At 41.8% G+C, this 20,697-nt stretch overlaps 1 protein-coding gene across 10 annotated transcripts in view; it reads left to right on the top strand.

Moving 5' to 3' along the window:
- cadps2 (Ca++-dependent secretion activator 2) overlaps nucleotides 1–20,697 on the top strand; it is a 725,177-nt gene that overhangs the window by 312,236 nt on the left and 392,244 nt on the right. For all 10 annotated transcript variants that reach the window (XM_063058146.1, XM_063058145.1, XM_063058142.1 and 7 more), the window contains exon 6: nucleotides 1,029–1,150. In XM_063058146.1, coding sequence (XP_062914216.1) covers nucleotides 1,029–1,150 — 122 coding nt within the window. The remainder of the gene's footprint in view (nucleotides 1–1,028; nucleotides 1,151–20,697) is intronic.

The raw sequence follows: 20,697 nt of genomic DNA, 5'->3' as shown, positions 1-20,697 counted from the left end.
CCTATACGTTCTGCAAGACCATCACCCGTCCAGGACCACTTGCGTTCTGTTGAATAACCTAGGTCCATATCTGAAGATTGGGAATATTGATTATATATCATAGTGTAGCACTGCAGTGGAGTTGCTAGCATAACGCTTCACAGCTCCTGCAATCAGGGTTCAGTTCCTGCTGCTGTCTGTAAGGCAGTTTGTATGTTCTACCCATGACCATGTAGCACTGACAGAATGGTGACATTTGCAGGCTGCCCCCAGCTCATCCTCAGACTTTGTTTGTTATTGATGCAAATGACACATTTTACTGTATATTTCAATGCTTCAAGCTATGTATATGTAATGAATAATTTTGCAGAAGAAACCAATATTTGATGCTCATGTAGAATCAATCCCTGTGTTGTTTACTTAGGAAGGATGGATTTCCACCCATGGTCACTTTTACAAATTAAGAATCAATATATGCCTCTAGGAGAGAAATTATTGAGAAGCAGAGTAATTAACTTTACCTTTTGCTTCTGTCGAGTAGTTTTCATCTGAAGCTGATGTAAAACTGATTTAGTCTGTTGTTGCCCCTACCTGTATGTTTGCAAGCACAATCAGCAATTTGTTCTGAACTGGTCTGAGGAATATCATGGTTAAGTACAAATCCTGATGCATTATATTTCCAATGAAGGAAAATAGTTTAGGATATTTGAAGTAGAATGCAAAGTTCAGTTGAAATATTTCTCTGAAGATCAGTCTATAAACTTGATACCTGTGTCCACTGGCTGCTCCCTTGTTGTTTCTGCGCTTGCTTGCTTTGGTTCCTCATGGGATGTTTAGTCCAGAGAAATCAGAGTTAGCATCCCTCTAACTTCCTCTCTTAGCATCCCTCTGACCTCCACTCTCAGCAGTTCTTCAAATCAAGTACAGGGAAACATCACTGGTGAAAGCATCAGTTCCATTATGTCCAGGCAAATTGTCTTAAAGAATGAAGAAATGTCTGCATTTTCAAAATTCTTGCCAAGCCTGAAGTTTCCTTCTTGCATTTTCAGATTGTTATAATGGAAGTACAAGGGCTGAGATCAGTGGCCCCGAATCGCATTGTGTATTGCACTATGGAAGTGGAAGGTGGGGAAAAGCTTCAGACTGACCAAGCAGAAGCTTCAAGGCCACAGTAAGTAATGTGGTGTTTGTCTTGCACACTTAATTTTATCCATGGTGACTACTGACCCAATACTCACAATGCTGGAGGAGCTCGACGGGTCAGACTGCATCCATAGAGGGGAAAAGGGCAGTCAGTAATATAGATCAAGACCTTTCATCAGGATTGGAAAGAAAGAGGGGAGAACCTACAATAAAAAAGGTAGGAGAATGAGGGAAGAAATGCTGGCATTGGATATGTGGAATCAGCTGAGCAGGGGGATGACAGGCAGATGAAGAAGGGGTGAGTGGGAATGATATAAGAAGCTGGAAGGTGATAGGTGGAAAAGACAAAGAGCTGAAGAAGATGGACTCTGATAGAACGTGGATCGTGGAATAAAGGGAAGGAGATGGGATGGGGAACCAGAGGGAGGAACGTGTGGGTTGTTGGCAAATAGAGAGAGTAGGGGAGGGGAAAGAGAACGGGTAAAGGGGCCAGGGAGATAAGAAAAAACAAAGAGCATGACAGAGGAAGGTGGTAACTGAATATCGTAGAAATTGATGTTCATGCTGTCAGGTTAGAGACTACCAAGATGGAATATGAGACACTTTTCCTCTAAATCTGTATCTAGCCTCAACTTGGCAATAGAGGAGGCCAAAGACAGATATGACAGTGTGGGAATGGGATGTGGATGACCACTTGAGGCTGGCCATTAGGAATTCCTGGCTATTTTGGTGGACAGCAGTGGTGGGGTGACAAAGTGATTTTCCCCAATCTCACTTGGGCCTCACTGACACAGAGGAGGCCGTGCCGGATGCAATGAATGACACTGACGGGTTTGCAGGCCTTTCTGAGGTGGTGAGGGAGGAGGTGCAGGCACAAGTATGGTGCTTAACATGGTTGCAGTGATAAGTTCCTTAAGTTGGATCGGTGGGCATTGCTGAGCTGGCAGGAAATCATGGAGAAAGTGATACCTGCAGAAAGCAGAGAAGGGAAGATGTGCATGATGCCAGGATCCTGTTGGAGTTTGCAGAAGTTATTGAGAATGATATGTTGGCTGGAGAGGCTCGTGAGGTGGTAAGTAAGGACAAGGGAAACCCTTGTTATGTCTGGAGAGAGTGGGGATTGTTGAATTACATGAGTACCAATTTGTGGGAAATAGAAAAGATGTGCATGAAGGCTTCAAAGCGGTGGCGGGGGGTGGGGAGGTGGGGAGCCATGACTGCCTTCCTTGTCCGCTCGTCCCACCTCATAGGTCTCCACATCCAACATTTCATCTCCATGACCTACACCATCTCCAACCAGGATCTGACCACCAAGTACATCTTCCCTCCCTCCCTTCCCCTCTCCACTTTCCCCAGGGACTCCCTTCCCTGCTTGTCCCACCGCACAAGCCTCCGCATGCAATACATCATTTTCCCATCTTCAGAAGGATCCTCCCACCAGACGAGCAGACAGGGGAGTCTCTCTGTGACTTCTTTGTCTACTCATCCCTCACAGCTGATCTCCTCCAGGCACTTGTATATCCCTGCAATTGTGCTAAGTGCTGCACTTGCCCCTCCATCTCCTCCCTCACCACTACTGAGGGCCTTAAACAGCCCTTCCAGGTGAGGTAGTACTTCACATGTGAATACACAGGTGTCATTTTTCGCATCCAATGCAGCCTCTTCTACATCGGTGAAGCCTAACACAGGTGGCGGGAATTGCTTTGTCAAGTCAGCTCTTGCTCCATCCGTCCCGCACACGTTTCTATACTTGGCTATCTCCCCACTTTCCAATCCCGATGAAGGGTATCAATGTGAAATGTAGCCTGTTCATTATTGTCCTTTGATGCTCCTAAACCATCAAGTTAGGCCAACATTTTATGTGTTGCTCCGGGACGACAAGCATCTGCATCTTCTCTGATGTCACCATCATTGACCATTAATTCTCACTGCATAAAGCCCAATATGATGTTATAAATGTTTCATCAGTATTAATACATTTTACACTCAAGTGGGGCATGACTTACTCTACAAGTTGTAATATTCTTGCAGTTGTGATGTACAAAACATCTATAATCAATATTAATGTCAATTTTTTCCCTGATTTTGTACTGTACTGAGGTGCTGCAAAAAAAAACTAACTTTAATGGCACTTGTACTTTGTGAATGCTTGTCTATGACAACAACTTAAACTTGAAATCTCCTCCTTCAACAAATAGGCTGGAACTTGAAGCCACGTGGTGCCTGTTACTGGTCCTTACCTTCAGTTCCATGAACATTTTTATCTTGGATTTCCCCGTTTGCTTTGCAGATTTCAGTTCAGCCTTTTTTTTTGTATTAGAAGTGTAATTTCTTTGTTTTAACATAATTTCATGAATATCCTCTGGTAACTTGATGGTGGTTCTTTTCAGATTAGGCTAATTGAACAAGCATTTTGCTTGTTTTCTCCATCAGCCTCTATCGCTCTTTCTCTATTTCATTCTCTCTCCCCACACTCTCTCCCCACAATCTCTCCCCCCACACTCTATCTCTCCCCACTCTCCTTGCCCCCTCTTCGCCCCCACTCCCTGCCTCCCCCATCCCTGAACCCCCCATCCAAACTCCCACCCTCACTCTCTCCTCCACCTCCCTCATCCCTCTTCCCTTTTTTTAATCCCCTCTTTCTCTTCTTTTCCTCTTTTTCTTCCTCCCGCTGCCATGGAAATTTCAAGTACCCTTAGCCTAATTGTAGCAGCATGTCTGTGGCACCAACCAAGATCAGGTTCCACAGTAAAAATTTCTTCTGGGTCCAGACTAATTGAATTAGCATCACTATTCACTGTATAAACTTGCTGAACCATCGTGTGTGTGTGTGTGTGTGTGTGTGTGAGAGAGAGAGAGAGAGAGAGATTTGTGAAATCTCGCATCAAATGATTCCCAAATTCTTAGACAGCAAAGTGTTAATAAGCCCTGGAGTATTACGATGGCATAGTCAAGGCAGTTGTAAAGAGCAGTTACCCTTTGTTAAACATAGCATTCAAACTGTTTAATTTAGAACTATTAATTATGTTATCTGGACGGAAGAGCATGCAGGTGTCCCAATGCACATTGGATTAGTTTACACTGCTCACTACTTAAACAAAAGGTATTGTACTTTTAATGTCTGTGTTGAATAGAAACAGAAATTAGTGCAAAGAAGTCAGCTGGAACATGTTGAAGTTCAGTTTTAAATGTAAATTTTCTTTTTTATGTCAATGATTTATATAACCGTGGTTTTTCAGAATGATGTATTATATATGCATCATTCTTTATTTCATTGCACAAACCAATTCCAACGACTGGGAAAGGAAAACATCAATAAATATTTATAACATGAGCAAGTCTGCAAATGCTGGAAATTCAAAGCAACATACTCAAATTGCTGGAGGAACTCAGCAGGTCAGGCAGCATCTATGGAAATGAATAAACAGTTGACGTTCTGGGCCGCGACCCTTCCTCAGGACTGGAAAGAAGGGGAAGGCGCCAGGATATGAAGGTGGCGGGGGGGAAGGAGGATAGTTTGAAGGTGGTAGGTGCAGCCAGGTGGGTTGGAAAGATAAATGGCTGGAGAAGAAGGTATTTGATGGGAGAGGAGAGTGGACCATAGGGAAAAAGGGAAGGAGGAGGTGACTCAGGAGGTAGTGATAGGCAGGTGAGAAGAGGTAAGGAGCCAAGGTAGGTAACAGAAGAAGAGAAGAGGAGGAGGGGAAAAATTTAAAGGGAAAAAGAAATCAGGTTGGCTCCCCAAATGGAATATAAGGTGTTACTCCTCCACCCTGAAGTTGGTCTCACCTTGGCACAAGAGAAGGCCATGGACTGACATGTCAGAACAGGATTGGGAGTTGAAATTAAAATGGTTGGCCACCAGGAAGTCTGCTGTTGCTGGATGGAGCAGAGGTGCTCGATCAATATTTATTTATCTAATCGTTATTTCTATTAACAATTAGTTATCAGAGTAAAGACCCTCCTTTTTTGTTATTCAGTTCTTCACAAGAGACACAACTCCAGAATGCTCATAGTGTCTGAGGCTAAGGACTTGAAAGTTCAAAGTAAATTTATTGTCAAAGTACATATATGTCACCATATACAACCCTGAGATTCATTGTTTTCTGGGCATAATCAATAAATCTGCAGAATAATAACCATAATAGAATCAATGAAAGACTGACCAACTAGGGTATGCAGCCAAATTACAGAAGACAACAAACTGCAAATATGAAAAGAAGAAATAATAATAATAAATAAATAATAAATATTGAGAACATAAGATGAAGTGTCTTTGAAAGTGAGTCCATTGGTTGTGTGAAAATTTCGATGATGGGCAAGAAGTTGAGTGAAGTTATCTCCTTTGGTTCAAGAGCCTGACAGTTGAGGGGTAGTAACTGTTCCTGAACAGCGAGAAGACAGCATATCATGGATGATTTGCGTTAAGTGCTACAGCCATAAGTAGAGGATTGCTGCAGAAACTCTTGTTTAATAATTATAATTGATTCCATTATTTCAATTCCTTCAGATCAACTGCCTTCTCTTTGGAACAGGGTTAAAAACTTTTAGGAAATTATTTTCATTTATAAAAGGCTTTAATGAGCCATCTCTACTACAGTTGCTTTACCTTCTCCATGATCATTGGATGCTTGTGAAATCTAGTTCAGTTCCTTTGGATACTGAGTGATTTAATCTTGCTTCATGAAAGTTTTGCTTAGTAATATTTTATCATAATATCCTGAAGGATTTTAGGTTGATGACCCAGAATTTGCAATGAAAAATTACAGTGATATTGTCAGTACTCATTGGGGGAAAACTAATGCATCTTTTGGAATATGTAAGTATGCAGTTAAACACGGGATTCACACAGTGGTGCAGCTCGATGAACTGTTCCAACAACCAGGCATGTTCCTGACATGATGCTATGTGCGTGGACTTTGGAATTAGTTACTATGGACACATCTACCAAGATAAAATGAAAACCTTGTCTTGCATACTGTTCATACAAATCAAATCATTACACTGTACATTGAGGCCAAAAATATAAAGCAATAACACTCCAGAATGAAGATGTAGTGTAGTCATAGTCATAGTCATACTTTATTGATCCCGGGGGAAATTGGTTTTCGTTACAGTTGCACCAGAAATAATAAATAGTAATAGAACCATAAATAGTTAAATAGTAATATGTAAATTATGCCAGTAAATTATGAAATAAGTCCAGGACCAGCTTATCGGCTCAGGGTGTCTGACCCTCCAGGGGAGGAATTGTAAAGTTTGATGGCCACAGGCAGGAATGACTTCCTATGACTCTCTGTGCTGCATCTCGGAGGAATGAGTCTCTGGCTGAAGGTACTCCTGTGCCCACCCAGTACATTATGTAGTGGATGGGAGACATTGACCAAGATGGCGTGCAACTTAGACAGCATCCTCTTTTCAGACACCACCGTGAGAGAGTCCAGTTCCATCCCCATAACATCACTGGCCTTACGAATGAGTTTGTTGATCCTGTTGGTGTCTGCTACCCTCAGCCTGCTGCCCCAGCACACAGCAGCAAACATGATAGCACTGGCTACCACAGACTCGTAGAATATCCTCAGCATCATCCGGCAGATGTTAAAGGACCTCAGTCTCCTCAGGAAATAGAGACGGCTCTGACCCTTCTTGTAGACAGCCTCAGTGTTCTTAGACCAGTCCAGTTTATTGTCAATTCGTATCCCCAGGTATTTGTAATCCTCCACCATGTCCACACTGACCCCCTGGATGGAAACAGGGGTCACCGATACCTTAGGTCTCCTCAGGTCTACCACCAGCTCCTTAGTCTTTTTCACATTAAGCTGCAGATAATTCTGCTCACACCATGTGACAAAATTTCCTACCGTAGACCTGTACTCAACCTCATCTCCCTTGCTGATGCATCCAACTATGGCAGAGTCATCCAAAAACTTCTGAAGATGACAAGACTCTGTGCAGTAGTTGAAGTCCGAGGTGTAAATGGTGAAGAGAAAGAGAGACAAGACAGTCCCCTATGGAGCCCCAGTGCTGCTGATCACTCTGTCGGACACACAGTGTTGCAAGCACACGTACTGTGGTCTGCCAGTCAGGTAATCAAGAATCCATGATACCACGGAAGCACCCATCTGCATCGCTGTCAGCTTCTCCCCCAGCAGAGCAGGGTGGATGGTGTTGAACGCACTGGAGAAGTCAAGTAGATTGTAGTCACTATAGATTGTGGGTCAAGAATGAATCTTATTGTACTAGGGAATTATTTAATAGTTTTATAACAGCCTGGTAGAAGCTGTCCTTGAGTCTGGTGCTTGCACTTTCAGGCTTTTGTATTTTCAGCCCGATGAAAGAGGAGAGAAGGGAGAATGGCTGAAGTGAGTACATGATTTTCCTGTGACACTGGGTGTCCAGGTGCTCTAATTTCCACCTACATGTGGGTAGGTAGGTTAACTGCAATATTTCCTCTAATTTATTTTGCACAGCTGTGCGGACCAGCCATTGCTCTGAGCAGGAAATTTTTACACGGCCTGAGAACTGCACAGCAATATAATCTATTTTTGTAATCTGCATATTGCAGTGTTGGTGTTCAGCAGGCTGCTGGTTTATTAACAATGAGCTACTGACTTCCATTCTGAGTTTATTGTTACAGTTTGTAAGTGTTATAACTTGAAACATTAACCGTGTAAATACGTTAAAGCTCTAAAATGTTTCAAAGTAAAGGTGTAGTACATTTACTATTTAGAAAATTTATAGATTATATTCATTAACATTAATTACAGGATATTTCACAATTATATTAGCATAATTTCAAAATTATGTTAGCATAATTTTAAAATTACATTATCATTATATGAAAGAAAATTCCAGCTGCATGGTAACAAAGGCTATGTGCACAGGAGCATTTCAGTTACTGTGTGGCCATGTACCCATACAACTTAGAGGGAACAGTGGTTAACTGCCACTATAATTGGCCCCTAATGTGTAGGTGATTAGCTCAGAGTCTGGTGGTGTTGGTCCAAATATTGGCGAATAAAATTGTACAAGGGTAGTGTAAATGGGTGCATAATAGTTGTCATGTCATGAAAAGGATAAAAGGCATATTTCCATGTTCTATGACTCCTAAGTCAGAGGCCGCTGTTGGTGATTCTTTGCTCCTCTATATGGTCTGACGCTTTATAATCTTCAGCCCGATCTCATATCTTCTTTGTACTTCTACTCTGATCCCACCTTCTTCCAGACAGAATGGTAAGAGAGATCCTCTTGTCCTTACATTTTCACTCTCCACATTCAGCATATTATCCTTTAGCATTTCTGTCAGCTGCAATGTGATCGCACCAGCAATCTAATCTTCATTCCACCCCTTTCCACCTTCCACAGGGACCACTTTTTCAGTGATGCCCAGGTTCACTCATTCCTCCACACCATTCCCTCTCTTATCCGGCACTTTACCCTGCTTTTGCATTAGCTATAACATTTGTCCTTACACCGCTTCCCTCACCGCCATCCGGGGACCTAAACTGTCTGTCCAGGTGAGGGAAAGGTTCACACGCACCTCCTCCGACCTTGTCTGCTGCATTCGGTTCTCCCGATGCGGCCTCTTCTATTTCAGCAAGACCAAGTGCAGACTCGGTAACTATTCCGCAGAACACCTACACTCAGCCCACCGCGGCCATCCTGAGTTCCTAGCTGAGAAACATTTCAACTCCCCCCCCCCCTCAATCTCATTCTGGCCTGTCCATCCTTATACTTTAATGGAGAAATGCAAACTGGAGGAACTATATCTTATTTACCGCCTGGAGTCAGCAAATCAGTGGCATGAACACTAATTATTCCAAGTTTGGGTAACTCTCCACTCTTTTTCCTTTTTCCTCTTTCCACCCCTCCCTTTCTAACTCCTTCTGTTCTGCTGGCCCTGCCATCCTTTCGTTCCCTTCCACCTCCTCTGATCCCTTTGCCCCTCCCTCCGTTCATCCATTCCATGCACAGGCTCCCATCCCCGCAACACCTCTTATCCAATTTTCGTTCACTTTCCATTTTCTTCTAATGGTTTCAGAATTCAGAACTTATCAGAATTCAGCAGTGAAATTCCTGCTTATCTTAGTAGCTGGCTCCAATCTTCTTTCACATTTTGTTCCACCTATTGGTTTTTGTTCTCCCCCCCCCCCCCCTTTCTTTGCCTCCATCTAACACCAGTCATGGTCTGTCAGCTCCATACCTGCTCACCTCCCCTACCTGGCACTTACGGCCTGACCCCTTGCACCCTTCCTCAGTCCACCAATTGCCCTGGAATCCTTTCTTGGCACTCCTCTTCCCCTTTCCATATTGGCCACTTACATCTCCATTCTCAGCCCCAGTGCAGGGTTTCAACCAGAAACCTTGGCATTTTTATTCCTCCTACCAATGCTGCTTGGCGTTCTGAGTTCTTCCAGCAGATTGTATGTTGATCCGGATTCCAGCATCTGCAGTCACTTGTGACTTAATGGACAGTGTTGTTTGAGGTGAACACCATCTCCTTTGCCACAATGTGGTACACCTGAGGGATTGCTGTTTTTTTTTGTCCCTGTGATTTTGTCTGCTTCTCTGTGAAGCTTACAAACTGTTTGGAGCCATGCCATGCATAAGTAGGGTATGATGATAGCTTTAGAGCACTGTTTCGTGAGCATGTGGAAAGAAGAAGAAATAAAATTCATTCATAGTGCATTTTCAATATTTCCATATGCTTTATAGTCAGAAGATTCTTTAAAAATTTATACCTACAGTATTAGCTAGGTACCAAGCAATCAGATTCCAGCAAGATTTGGAGCAACACGTACAAAATGCTGTGGAACTCAGCAGGCCAGGCAGATTTGCAGTTTTGTTTATGCTTCATAATGTGTTTGGCAGACAATGATGTAAAGTCCAGTTTTCTTTGTACCACCAAACAATGCTTTTATGTAATAGCTTCAACTCGACATCTATTACATTGGTGTCTGATGCCAGGTCAAGCCAACCCACAATTCAGTCCTGAGACTTGCCAGTCAATCATTTCTAAGCCTTCAGGAAATATCCCCAAGGAAAAACGGCACTTCCTTGAAAGCTCTAATGTCCTCCTTGGTAATCTCTCAGGAGCTCTCTTTTCAAATGGTTTCTGAACCAAAATGTGGGCTACTAACCACCAAATAGGTGAATCCTTCCATGATGGCAAGACACAGTCTCCATTGTCTCGATTTGCCTGAAACTTCAATGGCTTGTATCATTACAAGTGAAATGTGGCAATTCTTTAAAGCCTCCATTGTGAATCAGCTGAGCCCAGCTATTGCATCCGTTCTTTCTATGCATTACTCTCATATGAAAAGATGGAGAGTTACCGTAGCAATTTCAAGCTACGATGACTGGCAACATAAGTGTCAAGCTTAATCAGAGACGTTGCTACCATCCTCCAGTTTCAGTTGGACTGAAGTTTAGAATCAACATTTATCTACTGAATAGTAGAAAGAGTTTTGCTGACTGAGAGACCCTTTCCTGTTCCAATATTTTTTACTTTCATTCCAGTCCTGAGCCTGGAAAGTGACACTGATTATTATTTAAAGTGCTTGTTATTTTCCCTTTTTTATCTCAGTAAATATAGAATTGAGCCCTTTTGAAGCAATTACTTCTGTGAACTCAGTGCACTGACTTCATTTTCTTGGTGCCATTATAATTGAGAGATTTATTAGAATTAAAACAGGATGTATTTATTGCACCAATAACAGGCACTATTGGATGAAGAGATTGTGAAATTGTTTCTAGTGTGCTATCTTTCACAGTCAAGTTAACAATACATCATAGTAACCAGGGACTACTTTTATATTCCTGTTTGTGGGATCTAACAGTAGACACAGAGGCAGAGAATTCTTATTTTAACTTGGCTGAAATTTTCCTTTGTCGAACGCAATACGGTCACAACCTAAATTTGTTTTCAATTCTGCATCTGACGTTAGTTTATTTCTTTTAATTACAAACCATGACATTGTCCACTGCAATGCATAGACTGAATGGCGTATAATCATGAGGGGAAAACCTGAGTGCATTTAGAATTTTTGATGTGAAGTCTTAAATTAACTCCAGATTTGATGGAAAGATAAGAAGTCATTATGAACAGGCTCGTTGTTTTGAAGTTCCTTTAAACACAACCTGAGTTGCATTCATTTTCTTTGTAAAAAAAAAGATGCATTTCATTTTATTGAGAAGCCCAGGAAAAAGATTAAGGCAGTTTTTCCTCAAAGTCTAAAAGGCAGAAGATGAAGAAGCTCAACAAATAGCAGTTTTGTGACATCAGTTCTGTGTTTCAACGTCTGGAGGTCTGTACAATGCAGGGGAAGATAAAGAGATTCATCAATATTGAATTTTCATTCTGTTTCACTTTGTGTAATAGTCTTCTCTCCTGGGATTTAGATAGACATGGTGCATGAATGAAAAATTGGATTTGGATAAGTGTACTCCAGAAGGGGACTTAACAACTCACTTTTATAAAGCACCATTAAATATTAAAGCATCTTAACGTGCTTACCAAAATTATTATCAAACAAAATTCGATAGTGGACTGTAAAGATGTTAGGAAATGTAAGTTTTAGCATGGGTCCTGGAGACAGAGCATCTCAAAGGGTTTTGTGAAGGAAACTTTGCAGTGTAAGGCCTTAGCAATTGAATACATGCCACCAATAGTTCATTGTCACTGACAAACAAGAGACTAGAGGTGGATTTCTATGGTGTTTCTTTTGAGCATTTAAAATCATTAAGGCTTTCACAAATCTGGCTTTGTTTTTGTATTTGATTGGCAATGCTATGCCCTGATAACTGAGCATTTGATGAAATCAGGCTGTAGGGTTGTGATGGGATGCATTTGGCCTTGGGATCAGAAGTCATGGAGATTGCCCTAAGACTGAAAATTACACAGCAAGAAAACCATGCAGCTTCTTTTGCTGTTCCACCCTTCCCTCCCCCCCCCAACCCCTATCACCTGCCAGCTCCTTTCTCACTCCTCCCCCTCACTTCTCCAATCCTAATCTCAATGTAGGGTCATGACCTGAAGCATCAACTAGCACTTCGTCTCCACAGATGTGTTGAGATCTTCCAACAGCTTGCTTTTTGCTCTTGATTCCTTCAGCTGCACTCTATTGTGTCTTAAAAATATTTACTCACTTTACCTGTGCTGGATGTTCTTCAGACTTGAACTGAATTCTTCTTTTTTACCTTGCCTTTAGCTTTAGGCAAAAGTAGTTAGCAGTTTTATGCTGTGCGAGAATCACAGACAAAAAAAAAATCTGAGTAGGCTCTTCAACTGACACTTATAATAGAGGTCAATAAAACTACTTCTTTCCAGTGGCCAGTGGAGGATAGTAGACTGGAGAAAAATTAATGTTGAAGCTTTGCTCTTTTGCCATAATTGTCCACATGTTGGCTACTTACGGCAAAAACAGTGGTGAGCTTTTTAGATGCAATATCCCTAAGACATAAACAACAGGAATTCTGCAGATGCTGGAAATTCAAGCAACACACATCAAAGTTGCTGGTGAACGCAGCAGGCCAGGCAGCATCTATAGGAAGAGGCGCAGTCGACGTTTCAGGCCGAGACCCTTCGTCAGGACTAACTGAAGGAAGAGTGAGTAAGGGATTTGAAAGGGGGAGGGGGAGATGCAAAATGATAGGAGAAGACAGGAGGGGGAGGGATGGAGCCGAGAGCTGGACAGGTGATAGGCAGAAGGGGATACGAGAGGATCATGGGACAGGAGGTCCGGGAAGAAAGACGGGGGGTGGGGGGGGTGACCCAGAGGATGGGCAAGAGGTATATTCAGAGGGACAGAGGGAGAAAAAGGAGAGTGAGAGAAAGAATGTGTGCATAAAAAAGAGTAACAGATGGGGTACAAGGGGGAGGTGGGGCCTAGCGGAAGTTAGAGAAGTCAATGTTCATGCCATCAGGTTGGAGGCTACCCATACGGAATATAAGGTTTTGTTCCTCCAACCTGAGTGTGGCTTCATCTTTACAGTAGAGGAGGCCGTGGATAGACATGTCAGAATGGGAATGGGATGTGGAATTAAAATGTGTGGCCACTGGGAGATCCTGCTTTCTCTGGCGGACAGAGCGTAGATGTTCAGCAAAGCGATCTCCCAGTCTGCGTCGGGTCTCACCAATATATAAAAGGCCACATCGGGAGCACCGGACGCAGTATATCACCCCAGTCGACTCACAGGTGAAGTGATGCCTCACCTGGAAGGACTGTTTGGGGCCCTGAATGGTGGTAAGGGAGGAAGTGTAAGGGCATGTGTAGCACTTGTTCCGCTTACACGGATAAGTGCCAGGAGAGAGATCAGTGGGGAGGGATGGGGGGGACGAATGGACAAGGGAGTTGTGTAGGGAGCGATCCCTGTGGAATGCAGAGAGAGGGGGGGAGGGAAAGATATGCTTAGTGGTGGGATCCCGTTGGAGGTGGCGGAACATAATGATCCCTAAGACATAATTAGCATGGCAAGTGCAGGTCTGGGAAAAAAATAAGAAAATAGATAATGAAAGTGAAAATTGGAATTTGTCAGTTTTGAGAGAATGAAGCAGATAACGCCTCAGGAAAACATCAAAAAGGTTTTGCAGATTTGGCCAGTCACTTGATGGGTAGCTCCTGATGGGGCAATAAAGTTGTGTCCTCTGATTGCAAGATGATTTGGTTGGTGAGGCAGCCCTGGCTTTTGATAATACTGTGGGTCATAAGAGCACCAATCACAATACTGCCTGTGCACCTTTCCAGATGCATAACCTTGAAAGATAGTTACAAATGCCAGAACCTGTAGGAATATGTTTGGCAATTAAATAACACTGGATATCAATCATCCTGATGTGCCTGATTTCATAGAGTCTTTGAAAGCATGGCATTGTTGTTATTGGGCAATTTTCAAGGAACTATCTCATTTGAGAGGGTGCAGTGCTGATTTACTGAGATCTTGTCAGGGCTGAAATGTTTCATTTATGAGGCAAAGCTGTCCAGGACCAGAGGGCACAGGTTTAAGGACATAGTCAAGAGACAGCACCGGAAGAAGGCAGCATCTTTTATTAAAGACGGTCACCATCCAGGACGTGCCCTCTCCTCATTGCTATCATGCGGGGGATCCTGGAGTCTGAAGGATTACACTCAATGTTTTAGGAACAGCTTCTTCCTCTACACCATCAGATATATGATTGATCCTTAAACAGTACTTCATTGTCCAAGTTCAAGTTTAGTTGTCATTCAACCATACATGAATACAGCCAAAAGAAACAGTGTTACTCCAGGATCAAGGTGCAAAATACAATATCAACAGTCATACGTAGCACAAGGCACATATAGCATAAGGATAGCAGTAAAATACAGTTATACAAAAATATATATAACCCAAGTTGCTGAGTCCACGAATGTTGCAACAGTCTGCAGTTGAACACAATACAGCTTGTCTTCTGCTGAGTGAGCACTGGAGAGCAGCACCAACTCCAGCATGGACACTCTGCTGGAATGTCCGACTCTGATGTCTCCCTCTAGGTGGCTGCAAGCGGGCAGCACGACTGCTTGAGGGCTGGTCCTCACTGCAACCGTGTAGCTCCCCTGCTGTCCACCAATAAACCAGTGAATCAAGCTTGAGGCATTCCACATTAACAATGTCCAACAGGGTCTTGCGATCACAAGAAATGTGACTAAGATTATCACTCGCCGTTAGAATCCACAGCTTCTTCAGACACCCGCTCCAATGCCTCTCTGTCACAGGCAGCATCACAGTCTGCACCGTCCGGCTCCTTCCTCCACTGATGAGCAACTCACTGATGCGATAGACCTGTAGTACTTAAGTTCTTAATGTCCAGCAGGGTCTTGCAAGTGCAAATATATGTCTAAGAAAAACAATAACACCTCTGGTTGGCCCCGTAGAGGCCATTGTGTTTGAGTGCACTGTAATTTTACCTGACAGTACAAAGTAATGGGAACAATTTATTTGTATTTTTACTTATAAAAAAAAATGTCTCTGTGCTGAACTGCTACTACCAAACAATGAATTTCAAGTCCTGTCAGACAGTGATAATAAACCTGATTCTGATGAGTAAGAAGCTTAGAGAGGATCGGAGGAAGAATTTATTCACCCCAAGGGTGGTTGCAGTTTGGATTGACTGCTTGAGAAGACGGGAAGCAGATGCTCTCACAAGATTACAGAAGCATTTGGATGGGCATTTGAATCGCATAGGCAGAAAGGGCTATGATCCAGGTGTTGGGAAACGGGATTAGGGTAGTTGAGTACTTCAGCATAGACGTGTTTCTGTGCTGTATAACTCTGACTTTATTATGGCCAACCAGACAAATACATATCCTATGTCTGGGCCTATGAATGCAATGCGCTTTGGACAGTCTGTCCCTGTAATGCATCAGGTCTCCCAAACGTTTTTGCATTTAGTCTCTTTTAGCGTATGTGCATGTCTATCATCTGGTAGGGAGCAAAGCATCCTTTATGGTGCCTAACCTATCTAGCATCAGCCCATTGATGCGTTTTGTAGACAGTGTCTTAGCTTATGTAGCTTATGGTGCTAAAACAAAACTAAATTATAATGTAAGGTTTCACTTGACACAAGGGGCAAAAATAAAAATTAAGGAAAATATACACATTTTTAAACATTTGGGTTGTATTGCTGCCTGGCATCTTTGAAGCAATGTTTGGAATGGGAGTTCTTTACACCAGACACAGAAATGAAAATACTAATGAACCACTGACTTTAGATTAATGTTAAACAAAGCGTCCACTGTTCAAAGATGGTCCTTTTAACTGATAGTAATTCGGCACATTAGTAGCAAAGAAAGTATTTGCTTATTCCGTACACCTAATTGCCTGGTAACATGAGGGCACTGACAGGGTGAAAAATGTGTCTCAAATGTTTGTAAGGTTGGCGGGGGGGGCGGGGGGGCAGTTGTTGAATACATACTTTTGGTATGTATTTAACATGCCAGCCCATTTTTGAAAGCTTTGTTGCAAGGATAATTGAATTTGCAGTCTAGTATTAGGTTTATCAACTTAAACAGCAACCCAACCAGACATCCCACCTCTCCCGGAAGATCCGGGAGTCTCCCGCATATCGATAGTGGCTCCCTGATGCCCGGAAATTATATACAATATCCCGGAAATAGATTTTTTTGAGAGGGAGAGGGAGAGCGAGCATCCTGATTGGTCTCTCTTTGTGCTAAGAGTGGTCCCAAACCACCGGGCCGTGAGGAAACAATATGATTTGGCGATATGAAATGATATGAGTCATTTGCACCTTTCCTCATTCCCTGTCACGCATTGTTGAACTTGAACGCATGCGAGGTCATTACCCGCGCGTCATCCATGTCAGCGCGGGAAAAAGATCAACTCCTCCAGCTTGCAAATGACGGTGGGCTGAAAAGTATGTTGACATAACACCTCTGCCGGCATTCTGGATCAAAGTCAAGGCTAAATATCCTGAGATAGCCATGAAAGCACTGAAAACGTTGCTTCCATTTCCAACATCCTATCGCTGCGAAGCGGAGTTTTCTGCAATGAATGCAAAAAAAACTAAATCGCGGAATAGACTGGACATAAGGAACCCCCTTCGAGTATCGCTGTCTCCCCTCACCCTTTAAAATTGTCAATATTAAAGCTGTCTGCGGTGCAAGAAATGTTGGGGACCCTTACTAAGTAGACCTATCAGTTTTCTCTGTGGGCGGGCTTTACAGTCAACCTCAAAAATAATGACAGTGTTGCTCGCTGCACTGTTTGCAATAGTGACTTTTCTATTGCCCATGGTGGGTTAAAATGTAAAAGACGTTGAGGTGAGTTTAACAGGTGTCATTCGTTCATTAGCACAGCTAACGTTATTTAAACTAGTTGGCTAGCTGCTAAGGAGCTACGCTATTGATGTCCTACGTGATGAGGCCAAACTCCCTGTAGACTTGCTTAAAGTTGTAATAGAATAAACATGATAATATAATATAATATAAGTACATATTTTAATGTCAGATTTGCTGCATATACCCAACTTGGTTTACAGATTAGACAAGATCACTAAACAAAGTATTACATACACCCTTGGAGGTCGACAGGGGGTGGGGGGGGAGGGGTGGTTATATGGGGTTGCAGGGGGGGTGGGGGTTCTACCTCCCTAAAATGGTGGTGATACCTCCCTGAAATGAGTTTTTGCAGGGTGGGATGTCTGCCCACCGGACATTAGAATTGGTTTTAATTTCTGGAGGCGGTGACCTATATGTATTTGTAGACTGACATCAGTGAGAAAAATCATTGTTCTTTCTGGTTGACTCTTTAGAGAATATACCGTTAAATAAGTTGGCTGATGCCTTGGGTACTAGGTCCATATTGTCTCCCCTCATTGGTCTTACAAAAATGAATCATTTCATATCTCTCTGTATTGAAATTCACTAGCTATGTGTCTGAACAATTTTTCAGTTTCTTGATGCCCTTCCAAGGTCTGTTGCTATTCTCCACGTATTATGTTTGCAGGCTTTGTTTTTTTTTGAGATATGGAAACATTCCCTGGATACCAATGTCCAAATCATTAATGATTATCAAAGAGAGCAGGGGTTCTAATACAGGCCCTGTGAGACATTGCTGTATTCTTACCTTCAGTCTGTAAAGCAATCGTTCACCTCATCTCTCCTTTCTGTCCCTGAGCCAATTTTGTATTCACATGCCAAAATCATATGAATGTAACACTGAAACAGGAATATGCTACTTGGTTCTATTCAATCCTCTTATGGCTGATCTTCGGACATCAAATATCAATGTTCCAGCCTTCGGTTTCCCAATCTTTCAAAAAATATATTGTTTCATTAAATACTGCCAATAATCTATCTCCACAGCACTCAAGACTAGAAAATTCCACTCCAGAGTAGAGGTTCATCTCCCTCTGGGAGAAGAAGTTTCAATGCACCTCAGTTGTAAATAACTGTCCCTTAACCTTGAAGCTGTCCCCGTTCTTTGCAGATTTTCTCGTGAATGGAAACATCTTCACATCAGTGCAGTTATGCTTGTTTAGGATTTTGTACCTTTAAATAATGCCATCCTACGTTCTTCTATGCCTGAAGAATATAGATCTGATTTATGTAGTACTCATGATAGAAGAATACCCTCATTACAGAACCTAGCATTGTGAATCTCTTTAGGACAATCTCTAATGCCACAATATCCTTTAAATAAGGGAAGCAAAACTGTGAACAGTAGACCAGGTGTGACCTCACAAGGGTTTTGTATAGAGTAGCAATGCTGATTCTAAACTCCAACTTAATTGCAATTGGAGTTCATAATCTCTCTTCAAATGTCCTTTTAATCTTATGTGTATTTGTTAATGAGCATATTGTGTGTGTTTATTTTGAACTTTTCGAAGTACAACGTGCATAATGTTTACAGCATTGACCTCATCAATCTTTTTGACCTTTAAGAAAATTTTGAGGAGGATCACGTTGGTAAGACTGGTTGACTTTGACTAGTGCAGAAAAGGGTGTGTAAAAACTTTTGTTGAATAGCTCCCCATGATTGAGGCTATGGATGCTGAAATAAATCCTGAATATATCAAAATGAAAGCCATGTTTGATGTCACTGCACTTCTTTTGTGCTTATGCACATCGTACAGAGAGAGGAACAACAGCAAGATTGACAAGTTGCGTGAGCCACATACAATATTGAGCAATTGGGTTCAAGGTAAAATTTCACTGCATAATTTACAAAAATATTACTTTCCATGAAGAACTTCTCTATAAATCCTGCAGTCATACATTTCATTGCATGCCTGTAAAGATCCAGATCTATGGATAAATGCAATTTCAATGGCTGAGTGTAAGGAACTCCTCTTGTGCCACGTTAAGACTACCCTCAGGGTGGAGTAACAATACCTTATATTCAGTCTGGGAAGCCTCCAACTTGATGGCATAAATATCGATTCCTCCTTCCAGTAAAAAAAATCCCTTGCCTCCCCTCTTCTTCTATTCTCTACTCTGGCTTCATACTAATTCTCACCTGCCAGTCCCCTCCTCCTCCTGTTTCTCCTGTGGTACACTATTCTCTCCTATCAGATTCTTTCAACTCCAGCCCTTTATCTTTCCCACCCTCCTAGCTTCACCTATCATCTACGTATCCCGCTTTCCTTTCCCCACCACCCACCTTTTTATTCTGGCATCTTCCCTCTTCTTTTCAGGTCGTGAAGAAAGGTCACAGCCTGAAGCTTGTGTTTCCAATTAGAATGATTAGCCACATCATCTCAATTCATCTTAATAATATTATAAGTGGGACATCAATACAAAACAACAATCTTCCTTTGGTTAAGATGAGACCCCCATGAGTCATTTGTGGTTTATATTTATTGTTTTAAACATTATAAACTTTTTCCCATTAAAACAGTACATAGGATTCTTATATAATAACCGAGTACTCCCTAAATGCTTCAAATGTATTTCACTTGTGCTTAATGTTTAGTAAGAAATAGAATATTGAGTTAAATGTCAGCTATCTTCATTAAGAACTGACTATAATATTGATTCATAACATAGCATAAACACTTTGCTTCTATCAATAGCAGCTACTGCTACATATTTTCCTCATTACATCGGGTCTATTTAAGTTCTTTTTCACTAACAATGCCTCAATTTTAAGTGGAGCAAGTATGCATATATTTGTGTATCATTATTTTTTCACCTTAAACAACTTGAGAGGCAAGTTCCCACACACAAAGCCATACTGATTATCCATAATCAGCCCTCACCTTTCCAAATGCAGGTAGATCCTGCCCCTCAGAATCCGCTTAGTAATTATCGCACTATTGGTATTAGGCTCAATTGCTGTAGTTATTTGTAGTTAGTGGAAGAAAATTCATGGATTTCATGGAAACTACAATCTTTTAAAAGCTCTTTTTTCAATAAACACTTGCTCTGCTAATTAGAATTGAAAGTTGTGTGGTTAGAGTGATGGATGAGAGGAATTAAACACCATTGAATGTAAAATGTGGGGTTATTACAGCTGTAAAGACATGATAATATAATCACTGCACCTTGCTTCTCATTTAATTTCTTTGTTCTTTTGATCCTTTCTGCCCCACTTTGTTAGTTAGGTGGCTCCTAGTGCGATGCATAGTCAGACACAACAGCCATAGGTAGTTTAAGTGCTAAATATGCTAAACTGTTTGAGGAAATTAAGCTTTTCTAAACTACAGGAGTTAGTTTCAGTGCAGATACACAACATGTGGATTTAGTGTGATCTATTCATTATGAAGAAATGACTGTGTAAGGAAATTTCATATATTTAGATTAGATTAGATTATGAGGACACTCAGTCCTCACTTATTGTCATTTAGAAATGCATGCATTAAAAAATGATACAGTGTTCCGCCAGAATGATATCATAAAAAAACAGGACAAACCAAGACTAAAACTGACAAAACCACATAATTATAACATATAGTTACAACAATGCAAAGCAATACCATAATTTGATAAACAGCAGACCATGGGCACGGTAAAAAAAAGTCTCAAAGTCCTGATAGACTCATCATCTAACGCAGGCGGCAGAATGGAGAAAACCTCCCTGTCATGAACCTCCAAGCAC

The sequence above is a fragment of the Mobula hypostoma genome, chromosome 9 (assembly GCF_963921235.1).
Source record: "Mobula hypostoma chromosome 9, sMobHyp1.1, whole genome shotgun sequence".
Classification (NCBI taxonomy): domain Eukaryota; kingdom Metazoa; phylum Chordata; class Chondrichthyes; order Myliobatiformes; family Myliobatidae; genus Mobula; species Mobula hypostoma.
This window is presented reverse-complemented; position numbering and strand designations above follow the sequence as displayed.